This window comes from Dipodomys spectabilis, unplaced genomic scaffold, assembly GCF_019054845.1.
Source record: "Dipodomys spectabilis isolate Male_0828 unplaced genomic scaffold, ASM1905484v1 ptg000174l, whole genome shotgun sequence".
Taxonomy (NCBI): Eukaryota; Metazoa; Chordata; class Mammalia; order Rodentia; family Heteromyidae; genus Dipodomys; species Dipodomys spectabilis.
This window is the reverse complement of record NW_024870851.1, coordinates 3,194,887-3,210,474: the sequence shown is the minus strand read 5'-3', so window position 1 is coordinate 3,210,474 and position 15,588 is coordinate 3,194,887. Positions and strand designations below refer to the sequence as shown.

The window sequence follows — 15,588 nt, the reverse complement described above, 5'->3', positions numbered from 1 at the left end:
TTTAAATCAATTTCTAGTATTATCATTAAGATGTTCATTTTGGCTTATCAATAGAGGCACTTGATTCCAAAACAAATTCTGTTGACATAGCATTAAGGTAATTTTCAAAGACTGAGTTTCCTGAGTAACAAAGCTGAGACTTCAAGAAATGGAACTCTCAAAACCTCTTCCATTGTTTATCTTTACTTTGGATACTTTCAGTTGAAAAAGGTAGCTATGTTTCCACCAGGCCTCATTTAAATAAAGAATGATGTGTTTAAGCTACCAAGAAGAAATTTTAAGTGTGATCTGGTCCCCTTGTAATGTCTATCTAAATATGGGTTTACCTTTTGTTTTCAACTTTTTATTTTGAAGTAAACATAAACTTACCGGAAGGTATTTAAAAACAAAAAAAACACTGCACCCGGTGTGATGTTCAAGTAGTAGAGCCACCTGCACAGCAAACTCTAAGCCCTGAGTTCAAACCCCATTACAACCTCACATGGTAGTGGTACAGTGTTCAAACTAGGGAACTGAGATTGACACATTATTTAGTTTACCACAGAGCATTGCTTTTTGAGTCTATAAGAAAATCAATGCTTTAAAAAATTATATCTGAAGATCTTTGCTTCTGAATCCTTAATGAAATAAAGCCTTTAAATAGTCATTTTTTTCCAATTAAATCCTGTTAAAACTAGATTGATAAAGCACTTTAAAGTTTACAAAGAAAACAGTGAACCTTTAGGGAAGACATAAAATAAAGAAAACATTACTAAGACATTTTGAAAATCTAGAGATATGTTTCTTTGCTTTTGTCATTTCCATGAAACTCAATCAGTAGGCATTCAAGATGTTCTGGCTGCATAATTTCTTTCACAAATACTTAGATTCTTATGTAAAATGTGTTTTGTCTTCATAAAACTTAATTCACTGCTCTTAACTGCACTTTAGAAAGAGAAAAACTTGACTTAAAAATAATTTTTACTCCCTATGTAGAAAATGGTATAAGAAATAATATGATTTTTAATGTCGTGCCTAATTTAGTTCAGTGTCTAAATCTATATTTAACTGATACTTGACCATGTTTGATTATTTTAAGTGACTGTTTCTTTGTGTAATTTCACAAATGTGTGTCTAGAAAGTTTTCTAGCTCCCCCTACCAAAAAAAAAAGATGATAGAAATGATCAACCTGATTCAGCCAGTTGACATTTCAGCTTATGGAAAGATGATCAGACAAGGTTATTCTGAAACATGTTTCCTTTCTGAAAACTCATTTTTCATTATATATGTAGTACATTCAAGTTGCATAGGCTCTCTCTATTAGTTCCCATTGTACATTTCTTGATCTGCCTATTGACCTTTGTCAAAACATTTTCAGTGTGCCATATAATAACAGCAATACACCTTACTCTAGTCCATGAGACCACATGTTTAGAAGTGCTTAGTTTAGTCTTTAATTTGGAGAGGGTTGTTTTACTTTCCTTTTGTTTTGATTTTAAGTTTATGTGTAATTGCAAGCATAAATTGTCAGTCTCCTTGTCAAGACAAGTCCTTTTCTAATTTTATACATAGCTTCTTCCTCCTCCCACCCCTATCCAAATTACATTCAGTTTACACTTTCCTAGTACAAAACTTCTTTGGCAGACCATACTGGCGAGTAAATGTTAATACTACACAGTCAAATTATTCTCAACTTCATTATACCCAGTGTGCTTCCTCTACACTCCCTGACCCATCTCCTGGTGTTAGGGATGGAAACCAGGGCCTTGTACATGATAGGCAAATACTCTACTACTGAGCTATGTCTCTAGTTCCCAGTGCTTTCTTTACATCAACTATGTGAATACCCCTACTCCTCTGAAAGGAAATTCAGACAAACACATTGCAATGCACAGATAGATGCTCAGGCATGACCACACTACAGGAGATAATGAGGCAGGTGCAGGTGGTTGCACATGTGGATAAATAGAATTCAACAGCTGCTAATGCAGCCTGCTAGAGTACCAAGAGTAGCACTGTTGTTGGCAACAGTCTTTTGAGACAATCTTGGAAAAAATTATGAATAATGCAAAAGTCTGCCTTTGATTTCGTTTATTTGGTAGCTGCACGCTTAGAAAGTTTGTTGTGTTTTGAAACTGTGTTTCAGAAACCTAATTTATATTTATCTGTAAATCCAAGTTAGATTCTAGGCCTAGAAAAATTAGAAGTCTCCCTTATTTGCTTATTTTGTGTACATAAATGTACACAAAACATTGGCAGTTTGCTGGGTATCAAGAGAGATCTTGATCATGCAGGATTTGATGGCGTATGGAAGGATGTCATTTATGTGTGTGGCCCTGGGGATTGGACTCGGGGCCTCCCACATGCTAGGTAGATGCTGTCTCACTGAACTATAACTCTTGTCCCTCCAATCTTTAAGTCAAAATTTCCTCCTTTAGTTAAGAGTATAATATCTTCTATAAGAGCCACTACCACAGAATGTTAGAATAGATTGATCCTCATACAATAATGTGGTCAGAATGTTAGAATGGATTGATCCTCATATGATTATGTGGTTTGGATCAGGTTCTTTAAACATAGGGTATGACCAAAACCAAAGCCATAATGAGTCTTACATTCAGAGGGTCTTATTTACCCATGAGAAAATTCACAGTCCTTTCAAATTATTTCTGTGATCCACCGTGTTGAAGCTGTTTTCAAGCTGTACCTCTATTGCCAAAATAAAGCCATTTTTGAGTTCCCTGGCCTCTTTTCCAATATTATTAGTTGTCTGTGAAAACAGTGTGATAAATTTGTGGAGTTTGGGGAAGATGGTGGTGGTGGCAGTCCTGGGGCTTGAACTCAGGGCCTGGATGCTATCTCTGAGCTTTTTTGCTCAAGGCTAGCACTCATGCACTTGAGCCACAGCTCTACTTGTGGCTTTTTTGGTGGTTAATTGGGGATAAAAGTCTCATAGACTTATCTGCCCAGGCTGGCTTCAAACCGTTTGATCCTCAGGTCTTAGCCTCCTGAGTAGCTAGGATTACAAGCATGAGACACTGGGACCAGGCTAAATTTATGGTTTTGCAATTAGGTCCAACTTGCCCCTCTCCCACTGTAGAGTCTCCTTGCCTTATTCATGCCTTTGTTGCATTTGTCCCTGCCATGTCCCCTTGGAGGAAAAGTAAGAGTCTTTAGAGATTAGATATTCCAAATCTAAACATAAATTCTCTCTTGTCATATATTATTAGTCCACGGACGCTTTAAATGTCATGTCTCACATCTGCTCCTGAATTGACCTTCTCATGACCCTTTGGTGGTATTGGCTCATGTTTTATTTTGTTCTTCTGTCTACTATAGAGGCTGACCATTCCAAGCAGCTGCCCCAGAAGTTTTGCTGAACTGTTACACCAGTGTTGGGAAGCTGATGCCAAGGTATTCTGTTGCTGTTCACAATTCTAAAGATCACTTGTATGGTTTGTGTTTCTAAAACTTGAGTTAGCAAAATGTATTAGCCAGCAATGAAGATTTGGCTGTAATTTGCTATTCCTGTGAGCCTCAGGCTTACTGTGAAGGTGATATCAGCATCTGTTCATCTCTAGAGATTTATCAATTTCTGGGCTGAGAAGGTGGCTCACTGGTAGAGCGCTTGCCTTGCATGCCTGAGGCCCTGGGTTCGATTCCTCAGCACCACATAAGCAAAAAGAAAAAAGCCGGTAGTGGCACTGTGGCTCAAGTGGTAGAGCGCTAGCCTTGAGCTGAAGAGCTGAGGGACAGTGCCCAGGCCCAGAGTTCAGGTCCCACGACCGGACCCCTCCCCCCTAAAAAAAAAAGAGATTTATCAATTTCTGAAGATACATAGAGAATATTCCTCATAGCCCTCTTTTGCATTCTTGACTCTGTAAAAATAGTTTTGTTCTTAATTTTTAAATACTAACCATTGTGCTGTGTGCCTATGGCTCATACCTGTAATCCTAACTACTCAGGAGACTGAGATATGAAGATCACCATCAAAAGCCAGCCCAGGCAGAGAAGTCCATGAGACTTTTATTTCCAACTAACCAGAAGAAAGCAGGAAGTGGAGCTGTAGCTTAAGTGGTAGAGTACTAATCTTGAGGGAAAAAGCTAAATCTAAAAACCCAGGCCCTGAGTTCAAGCCCAGGTATCAGCACACCCCCCAAAAAAAATTTTGTGGTCTAAAAATGGGGAACAAACAGTATTTAAAGTAAGCACTGTTTCAAACATTTTATGTACGTTGTTATCCCTTCCCCAGAATGAAACAGGCATATTCTCCTTATCTTACCGATGAACCAAGACACCCAGCAGTTAAATAATGATTTAAGGTCACACAGCAATTACCCAATAGGGCTGCACATGAACCCAAGAAGTCTGGCATAATGTTACTTTATGTTGTCTTTCTCACCAAAGAGCAGACGAAAATAGTATTTCTAGAGACTCTTGATTTGCCCTCTCTGTCCAGTGTCAAGAATGTTTTTGGGCTATCAAAACAGAGTTGGAGAAACTCCAAAACAGGCTTTCATGTGTTATCACATAGGAGCATGAATAGCCCATTTCCTTTCCCCTCTAAAGATCATTTGAAAAGACATGTGGAAATATTGACAGATATTTAAAATGATAGCTAGTGTTGGAGTTGCTTCAAAAGAGGGTGAAGGGAAATGGATGATGATATGGATTAAACAAAATGAGGGATCTCGAGGTTTGTTGTATTGGGGTTGTTTTCTACTTTTATGCGTGTCTGGAATTTTCCATAATAAAAAGGTAAAATATCAAAAAGAGTCTCACATATTAAACATTAGCATGAGAGAGCAAGTACAGTTTAGAAAAAAGGGAACAAATATTTAAAGTTCACATTTGTCTAGATTTTCATGGAAATGAAAGTATTATAATTAACCTTAGAAATAGAAGCCTACTAAAAAATGGAATTCTTCCTTGATTTATACCCAGTTCCAGCCTGACCCACAGAAGAGTGGATGATATAGCATGCAGTCGGTTCTTTGGCAAAATGCTGCTCTAGTGAAAATAACTCAATTAGTGGGTTTGCTGACTATGTTAATAAAACAATTTATGTGGATTCAAGGAGAATTTTCCCCAGTATTTTTTCCCACACTGAGAGCAAAGTATAATAATGCAGCTAATAAGGCAGCTGGAGGGCCCAGGGCTCAGAGGCCTTCTATCCCACGTGCTCCTGCATGGCATGCTGGGAAAGCTCATGTGTATTGATGCCAGCCTTTGTCCTGCAGTCCCTAATCCTAGATTTTGCTTTCACTAACACTCGTCAAACTTCTTCAGCAATTTTTCCAGTTGAAAAAGGCTGAAATACACAATACACAATTAATTCTTTAATCAATTCTTTAAAGAATGTAGCATGCTTCAAAACTGTGTTCCTTGTTTTTATGAGTACTCTGTAACAACACTGCCATGTATTTTGCATGGTCAGTTCTAACCCTGTGTAGGCCCTGTATTCTTAGGGTGGGATTTTGGAGAATGTGAAGATCTTTAAGCAATAGAGAAATTGCACTTTATAACTAATACAATAGAAATGATTAGCAGACATTTACAAACTTGTTTTAAAACATATGTTTCAGACTATTTAAACAGTATCATATTCTCTTTCTCCACTGTCCTACTAGTTTTATGTCCCTTGTAACACATGCACCGATTTTGGTAGGATTGTTCTCCATGATTCTTAAGTAGAAAGCTCATCTGGAATTATTGGCAGTAAATTAGATCAATACGACTATATATATATATATATATGTATATATATATATACACACACATATATAATTGTAATTATATTTCAGAGTGAGCTCAGAGTGAGCTTTTAATTTCTTAATCAGAAGCTCAGTACTATATTAATAAATTCCAAATATATACATGTATAACCAAATGTTCATTGACTAAATGATGGTATAAACCCTCCCACAATAAGGACACTGGATTTGATGTTGAAGCTATAAAGTTGGCATATCTTTTTTACCATGTAATGAGCAGACTCTTCTAGAAGACCAAAGAATCTTGTGTTCCAGTTGCATGAAGTATGAAGTTTAAAGTTGTTGTTTTTCTTAAATTTGTAACATTTTATTCTGATAATCAGGTTTTTATTTCTTAAATTCATAACATTTTATTCTGATAAACCACTCCATGCCCCTGTACTTAATTTAATCAGACAGCTGGCTTGCATTTCCAACCTGCCATTGCTAATTTTCCAGGCACACCTCAGACACCTTCACTCCTGACCATGTTTTCTTCCTTCTAGTTTTACTTCTGAAAGTTTTCTTCCTTCTAGTTTTCCTGAACCCTCACTGGTCCTTCTTTGCTTACTCTGCCAGCCTAGCCAGACTTAGACTTTTTTTCCAAACTCAGTCTGGGCTATTGCCTTCCCTTGGAGTATGGCATTTTTTAAATCTTCTTGTCAAATGGACAGTAGCTCTATGAGGGAATAGTTTAGTACCCTTGCGTACCCTATAGTACTTTGCATCAGTTTAGTAAATAGAAATCCAGTACCTTGTCTACGGAAGCCAGATCATTGTAAACTTCCTGACAGGCATGTTTTAGTTCTCTAGCAGGAAATCTAGAGCAACTCAGTCAGAAGTTTGCATTGCACTGTGCACGTATGGAGAGCAGTGATTGGTTCAAGCACTGTATTTCTATTTTTCAGTCATTAGAATTCAGAATACTAGCACCTAGATTAAAAGACTTAGCCTTCCAGGCACTGATGGCTCACACTCAAGAGACTGAGATTTGAGAATGGAGGTTCAAAGCCAGCCTGGGCAGAAAACTCCATGAGACTCTTATCTCCAATTATCTAGCAAAACTGGGAAGTAGAGCTGTGGCTCAAGTGGTAGAGCACCAGCTTTGAACAAAAAAGCCAAGTGAGAGCAGGAGGCCCTGAATTCAAGCCCCAGTACTGGCACGTGCACGTGCTCACAGACACATACACACACACATACACACCCACAATCAGCCCACCTGTGGGTCTGGTGTCCCTTTGCTGTTAAGTAGAAGTATATGAGAGAAAGTTGATATTAGGTAAACATCAGGTCCTCCTTGTGCCTTACACTAGGTGCTCAAAGCATTTTACTGAAGAAAATAGGAAAGAAAGGAAAGGTGAATGTTACTTGTCTTAAGTGAAATCTTAAAAGAAGACAAAGCTATGAGTTTGATAGGAAGTAGTGTCTTACCCTTGTGAGATAAGTGCTGCTGGGGATTTGAAAGCTTAGTCTGATGCTGTAGCTCGCCTCCTGTAGGTAGTAGGCAGCTCTCCTTTTCTGAATTAGTTGTCCTTTTCTATAAAATAGGGATAACCAATGGAGAAAGAAGATAGACCTTACTTAATAAATCATCTTAGTTGTGATTTTTTTAAACCATCTTTAGCTGGGCACCGGTGGCTCATACCTATCATCCTAGCTATTCAGGAAGTTGGATCTTAGAATTGAGGTTCAAAGCCAGATGAGGCAGGAAAGTCTATGAGACTCTTATCGATAATTAATCACACACACACAAAAGCTGGAAATGGAGCTGTGGTTCAAGTGCTATAGCACTAATCTTGAGCAAAAGAAATTCAGGGACAACCCTCAGGCTCTGAGTTCAAGCCTCAGGACTGGCACTCCCCCCCAAAAAAGTCATCTTTTGTATTATACCTAAAAAAGGACCCTAAGCCCCTCAGAGAAACATCTGTAGATCCTAAACCAAATGTTATTTTCTGAACCCAAAGTAATTGAAAGCATCACTGCAAAATTCTTTACTGTTGTTATTTGAGGGGGTGGTCTTACAGTGTTGCCCAGGCAGTCCTGAGCCCCCGCCCCAGCAGTCTTCTGCCTCAGTCTCCCAGGTAGCTGGGACTACAGGCAAGCACCAGTATGCTCTGCTGTTGCTGCTTTCAGAAGATTCATTTGCTCCTTTCAGAGAATAGATTTTAACTATAAAATGAAGATTTTTTTTTCCCCACTAGGGATGCTTGCCACCCAATTACAAAAGAGTTTCTCTTTATTTCAAAATGATCAAATGTAGGGAAAAGAATATTCTTTAAAGATTCACAGACTCCTCCTGCTGCTTTTCCTTACAAAAGGAAAGCCCTATATTTATTATATAATTAGATCTTGTTGAAACAATGAAAGCATTTTTTTCTTTTAAAATCTGACATATGGTGGAAGAAATTCAGATGGGAACAGCTAAAGAATATTTTTCAGATTTCCTACTAAAGGCATTTTTCCTGTATGTTCATCATTGGCATTTATACATATGCCTTTTTTTCCTTTTTGCAGTAATGGGATTTGAACTCAGGGACTTATGCTTCTGAGCACATGCTCTATCATCCCTCCAGCTATGCCTTGTACTTGAAATATATACACAAGTACAGATGCACCCATCCACACATACTCTGTGTGCCCACTGCACATACACTCGTGTATGTACACACACATAAGCATGCAGGTCCTTAAAAAAAACACATACACAATAATGACAACCCAGAAAATATTCTAGTTTTTCATTTCTGAGAAATGGAAAAATTGCTTTTCCTTAACAATGTAGGAAGAACTCAAGTCCCATGAGCAAGCCACCTCAACATTGTTCTTTGTTTTTGTGCTCCTAAATTAAAATGCATGTTTTAATTACTGCAACTGTAATTTGTGCAGAAATGGTATAATTATGAGACCCGATGAAGAGAGAACTTGCATCATCCTTTTATTATCTTTCTCCATTTTTGTTTTAACCTTTTGTCTCCACCTTGGCTCAAGTCTAACGAATGACTAGTGTAGTTAGTTCTTAACTGTGGCTTTTTCAATTTCTGCCAAACAACACCTTACAGAGACCCTGAACTAAAGCTTATCTTAATGTCGATTAAACATTGAGAACAATAAAGTTAAGATGGATTTAAATAGGTTTGTTTTTAGTTTCTGAACAGCTGATTTGGGAGATTGTATTAGATTAATAGGCAGATTTGATTCATCCCCCAATATTTTATATAAAAAAAGGCATACCTCAGAAAAGATGAAAGACTTTTACAGTGAGCACTATTACACCCATTGCATACATTTACCATTAAATTTTTACTAGCTTTATCACACAGGGTGTGTGTGTGTGTGTGTGTGTGTGTGTGTGTGTGTGTGTGTGTGTGTATGCATGTGAGCACACACACATGCACACATGTGCATACACGCTCACGCACATTGGTGTTGGGGCTCTAACTTAAGACCTCATGCTTTCCCTTAACTTTTTTGCTCAAGGCTAGCATTCTACACTTGAGTCATGACTCCATTCCTGGGTTTTTATTGGTTATTGGAGATAAAAGTCTCATAGACTTTTCTGCTTTGGCTGGCTTTGAACCTCAATCCTCAATCTTAGCCTGAGTAGCTAGGATTATAGGTGCCCACCAGTGCCTGGGTACATAGGTGGCTTTTTAAATTTAGGCTTCACTTTTTCTTTTCAAAATTTTTACTCCCTGAAAGGGAGAATTAGTACTCTCCTTACTTACAGAAAAAATACTGTTTATCCCAGCTTTTGGTCACATGGTAGGAAAACAACATGAATAATTAATTGAAATAAAAAAATATGCTTCCCTGAACCTGCATGATCTGGGAGTTGTAAAATAATCAGGTCATAACGTTGCTTCATGGTGTCTTTGGTTGTGATAGGCTGAACTTACTCCTATGCGGTGGCTATCTACCTTTCCTCTTAAGTCCCCACACATGATTAATGTTTTTGTTTTCCTTTCTTTTTCAGAAAAGACCATCGTTCAAGCAAATCATTTTGATTTTGGAGTCCATGTCAAATGACACCAACCTTCCTGACCAGTGTAACTCATTCCTGCACAACAAGGCAGAATGGAGGTGGGTAACACTTCCATTCCAATCCTGGTTCCCAATCTCAGTGGAGAAAAGAACCAGAGACACATGGATAGCAGGCCTGATTTCTACATGGAGCTTAGGGAGAAAGAAAAGTCCTGCCTTTCATAAGCAAGCAATAAAGAGTTTCTCTAAGCTTGTTGTTTAGTGTATGTCTAAGTATTTGGAAAGAACATTGAAGTAATACCTTCTGAGACAAAAGATGGTTACCAGACATTTCTCTGTATATATTCAGTGTTAGGAAGCTTTAGCTTCTTTTGTAGCTTAGTGCCCATGGCTCATGCCTGTAGTCCTAACTACTCAGGAAGCTAAGTTCTAAGAATTGTGGTTCAAAGCCAGTCTGGGCAGGAAGGTCTGTAAGACTCTTCTCTCCAACTAATCACAAAAAGCCAGAAGTGGAGCTGTGGCTCAAGTGGTAGAATGTAGTGCCTTGCGCAAAAAAAAGCTTAGGGACAGTGCCCAGGCCTTCAGTTTAAACCCCAGGACACACACACACACACACACACACACACACACACACACACACACACACACACACACACACACACACACACACACACACACACACACACACACACACACACACACACACACACACACACACACACACTGCCCAGGCCTTCAGTTTAAACCCCAGGACCAGCACACACACACACACACACACACACACACACACACACACACAGCCCAGGCCTTCAGTTTAAACCCCAGGACCAGCACACACACACACACACACACACACACACACACACACACACACACACTGCCCAGGCCTTCAGTTTAAACCCCAGGACCAGCACACACACACACACACAAAACAGAAAAACAACTTTAGCCTTGAAATTTGCAGAACACTTAATCTACTAGTATAAGGGGTAGACAGGAACACTCTTTTAAAGGAAAACGTTGGATGTTTATACATCTCATTAAAACTTGTTAAATATAAAACAACCTCAGTAATGAGAGAATTGTATTGTGTGAGTGGAAAAAGTAAGCCCTGGATGAAACAGTTGAGCTGGTCACATGATACAGGAATATAAATAGTGTGCTTGGGAGCTGACACTCCTCCCTGACTCAGCAGAGTTGAAGAAACTTCATTCCTGATAGCCACGATGCTAATGCAATGCCTTCTGCCATCTGCTGGCACTAGATGATACTGCATGCACTTTAGAAATAACTTGGTTCTTCTGTACCTACACATTTTTTCCTGCTTTCTGTTTGATCTTTTACAATGACCATATTCATTTTATTCCTTTGAAATCACCTAGGCTAGTGAATTTAATGAATATTTATTTAGGGTTACAAAATGACCACAATGAATTCAAGTCTTAAGTGTGAGGGACTTTTGTCTGTACCAAAGTAATTAATACAACAAAACTTGGAAGTCATGTTTTCTACAGTCATAGATCAGTACCCATCTATCTAATCAGATCACTGTTCCAATTGCCCTGAAGACAGAAGTGTCAAAGATTCAGAAGGCCCTGTGCTCCAGGCTCTCGATTCTCACTGAAAGATATCAATAGTATATCCTTTAGTTCCTGGCTTCTGATCCCTGAAGGGGCATATATCTCCCTCACTGAGGACCACTGCAAGGTCAGTCTTCTCTGTTGACCCAGCTGCCCATTCTCCTGAACCACTCTTCCCAGCTCCTGCTGAACTAGCACAGCTATAAGGGAGTATTCCCTGTGCTCTGGCTACACAGTACTGCCTATGTGCTCTCAGTTCTTCATCATTTTTTTTGTGTTCCCCTGTCTAAGATGTTGGGGGAAAGCCAACAATTTCTTTGTGAATCACTATTTGCACAGCATCAGGAACATGCCATTGCTCAGTAAAAATACAGGGAAGGAAAGGAGAAAGAACGCATAATGGCAGTAATATGTAAAGACATTGTACTCTTGAACAAGAAAAGATAAATGTAAGCAAATGTGTTTGCTGAGACAGAACTCCTCCTGCCACTCATGCATTTGTTCCTTGAACTTCTGCTCATACAGGAAGGGCTGCTGCCTTGAGGTCCTGAGCTACAGTGGCAAGCACACTTGCCCCCAAGCACTGGATGCTCTCCATAGGGCTGTCCTGCGTTAAACTGCTAAATATAAGTGTACAAGTAACTGTCCAACTGCTGTTTTGACAGGCATTGGACAAAGAAGTACTGAACGTCTGAGGGCATTCACCGTGAAATCTGACCCAGTCTGAGGTTATAATAAAAGCATTCCCAGAGGAAATGCCATTTGATCTTGTTAACTAGAGGATTTGTGGGATTTTGATACTAGTATTAACTTACTGAAATAGAGAACTAGTTAGTATATGCCAACAAAATAAAAAAAGCAAAATTGGTAAATGTTCTATATAATACTTTCAAACCTCCATATGACACACCCAAAACAATAGTCATCATAAGTATTAAATTTCCAAGAGAAATGACATGCAATTACAATTTTTCCCTATGCAATAGGATCAGCATTTCTCAAATGTTCTGCTTTCAAAACTCTGTTATACTCTTAAAAATTATCAAAGGCTCTAAAGAAGTTTTGTTTCCATGAGTCGTATCTATCCATATTTAGCACATTCAAAAATAAGGCTAAGAAAAATTTGTGTATTTATTGATTCATCTAAAAAAATAATAAATCCTACTTCTACATTCAGCCTATGGCACTATCACATGTATGAAGACTCTGGAAAATTCTATAAACTTATAAAAGGAAGCGAATAGGAGAGGAAAGTTCTGCCTCAGTTCTATTCTGAAAACAATTTGACAACAAGAATACTCTGAAAATAATGTCATAGGTCCCCAGACCACATACTGAAAACTATTTTCTGGTAAGAGTTGCTATCTCTAAAATAACATAGTAATTAAAATATAGTAAAAACACAAAAAAGCATTTCACAGAAGGAGAAATCAAATGGATAATAAACCCATGAACATTATTCAACCTCAGTGGTCAAATTAATATAAGGAACTATAATTGTCTCCAACTAGCAAAAATTCACATTATGAAAATATTCAGTATTGGTGAGAAAATACCAGTCTTCTGAAGGCCCTAAAAATGTTTATATTCTTCATCCTGGAAATCTTACCACTTCTCTTTATTCCTGAGAAAAGAAGCAAGAAAGCCATCTGAGAAATGGAAGGCAGGCACTGGTCGCTGTAATCCCAAATGAATCTTAGCTTCCCAAGAGGCTGAGATCTGAGGATTGCAGTTCAAAGCCAGCCTGGGCAGAAAAATTCATGAGATTCTTCTTATTTCTATTTAATGAACAAAAAGGCAATTGGTAGAACACTAGCCATGAGCCGAGTGAAAGCATATGGCCCTGAGTTCAAGTCTCACTACCAGTACACAAAAAGAAAAAAAAAGGAGTGTTTGTAGGCCATCATTCAGCAAACCTCATTTGGAAATGCAAATCTAGACATGCAATAGAAGGGGAATGATTCTTGTAAATGATATTTCCATACATAGCATAATGCAAAAACATTCACAGATATAAATAAAACTTTTAAAATGGAGGCTATGACCAAGTTTGTTTAGAAGGATTCTAAATGCTATAAAGCAAGTATATATTAGCATGTACGTGTACTTCCATATAGAGAAAAGTATCAAAAAGTCACTGAGCAATAAGATTTTTTAAGATATTTAAAGATGGTTTTCTAGTTGTATATCTTCATTTAAACTTTTCCTAAACTAAGGCTGATTGATAAATGTAATTTTTTACATATTTTAAAGTGAAAGGCATTGTGGCTCATACCTGTAGGCCTAGCTACTCAAGAGGGCTAAGTACAAGGATCTTGAGTTCAAACCCAAAGCATTATAGCAGATCCCATCTTTGAAAAGCAAACAAACAACAACAACTCCCCCAAAAGAAAGCGCGCGCACACACACACACACACACACACACACACATACACACACACTTTCTCTCACGTGGGCTGGGAAGGTGGCTCAGTGGTAGAGCGCTTGCCTTGCATGCATGAGGCCCTGGGTTCGATTCCTCAGCACCACATAAGCAGGAAAAAAAAAAAAGCTGGAAGTGGCACTGTGGCTCAAGTGGTAGAGCACTAGCCTTGAGCTGAAGAGCTGAGGGACAGTGCCCAGGCCCAGAGTTCAGGCCCCATGACCAGACCAAAAAAAAACACACTTTCTCTCACATACACACACACAACCTAGATCTTAGTAAAGGGAATATTGGGAAAACTGATCATTGAAATCAACTTGGTTGGATTTGATTTAAAAGAAAACGTTTTCCTCAACCTAGACACTTAAATGATACCTTCAGAATAGGAAGGTCATATATAATGCATCAATAAATGCACCTGATACAAATGGATGTACAAGAAAAGGGATCAGCAGGAAGGAGTGCCTTCTGCATGTAGTCAGGGTAGAGGTCACTTTCCGCCATACTAACCTCTGGAGATCGGTAAGGGAGCAGGGCCTGAGGAGACATGTTGAGGGTAAGAAACTTCCCTTGGGGCAGCACTTGTAGGTGTGTTATAGGTGTGTTACTTGGCTAACTTAACTGTTGATCTGGTTTCCAAAAGGGCTCACAATTGCAGTGTGCTCCCAGAGCTGGAAGTTGAGATGAGACCTTTGTTCAGTTACAAGTGAAACAGACTATGTTGGCTATTTATTCTGAGCCAAAAGAAAATCAGTGGGCTTTGTCTCACTGGAAGAAGAGTTAGGGCTGGCTTGGCCAAAGCACCACCACACAGATGAGCCATGGGGCCACTGCCAGCTCACTACTGAGCATGCCCTCTGACCCTTACGGCCTCAAGATGTCGCACTCACTTTTTGTTACAAAGGTTTACCCTAAGGTTTTCTATATTAGATTCCTACCACACTCCCTCCCACCCCTGCCCTATCCTCCTTTCTCCTTTTTTTTTTTTGGTGGTTTATGGGCCTTGAACTCAGGGCCTGGGCACTGCCCCTGAGCTCTTTTGCTCAAGGCTAGTACTCTACCACTTTGAGCCACAGTGCCACTTCCAGTTTTCTGGTGGCTAATTGGAGATAAGAGTTTCAAGGTCTTTCCCGCCCGGGCAGGCTTTGAACCGTGATCCTCAGATCTCAGCCTCCTAAATAGCTAGAATAGCTAGAGTAGCATGAATCACCAGTGCCCAGCTTCTTAATCCTCCTTTTGAAAAATAAAAACAGGGGCTGGGAAGGTGGCTCAGTGGTACAGTGCTTTTCTAGCATGCATGAGGACATGGGTTTGATTCCTCAGCACCACAGAAACAGAAAAGAAGCTGTTCTTAGAACATAAATTTAGATATTAACATTGTGGCAGCCACGTGGGAGATAGTTTGTGCCCAGCTGTCTTACCAGTTCAGTTTCTGTGAAGAAAGTCTTCTGTCACTGGTCGTACTCCAAGTGTGATGTTGATTGGCCCAGAAATGAGGCAGGGAACTTCCCTTAGAAATGGTGAATATTGTAGAGACCCTGAATTCCTCTAGACCCTGGTGTCCTGTGCTTTCCAAATTGTAAAAAGAATCCAGGGTTTTTTTGTTTTTGTTTTAGTTTTTTGTCAGTCCTGGGGCTTAAACTCTGGGCCTGAGCATTGTCCCTCAGTTCTTCAGCTTAAGGCTAGCACTCTACCACTTGAGCCACAGTACCACTTCCAGTTTTCTGATGGTTTATTGGAGATAAGAGTCTCATGCACTTTCCTGCCCAGGCAGGCTTTGAACTGTGATCCTCAGATCTCAGCCTCCTAAGTAGCTAGGATGACGGGCTTGAGCCAGCCATGCCTGGCCCCCGGTTTTTATTAAACAGTGGA

At 39.2% G+C, this 15,588-nt stretch overlaps 1 protein-coding gene across 4 annotated transcripts in view; it reads left to right on the top strand.

The window, feature by feature from the left end:
• Map3k20 (mitogen-activated protein kinase kinase kinase 20) overlaps positions 1-15,588 on the top strand; it is a 167,953-nt gene that overhangs the window by 98,809 nt on the left and 53,556 nt on the right. For all 4 annotated transcript variants that reach the window (XM_042694144.1, XM_042694145.1, XM_042694146.1 and 1 more), the window contains exons 9-10: positions 3,320-3,394; positions 9,707-9,813. In XM_042694144.1, the coding sequence (XP_042550078.1) occupies positions 3,320-3,394; positions 9,707-9,813 (182 nt within the window). The remainder of the gene's footprint in view (positions 1-3,319; positions 3,395-9,706; positions 9,814-15,588) is intronic.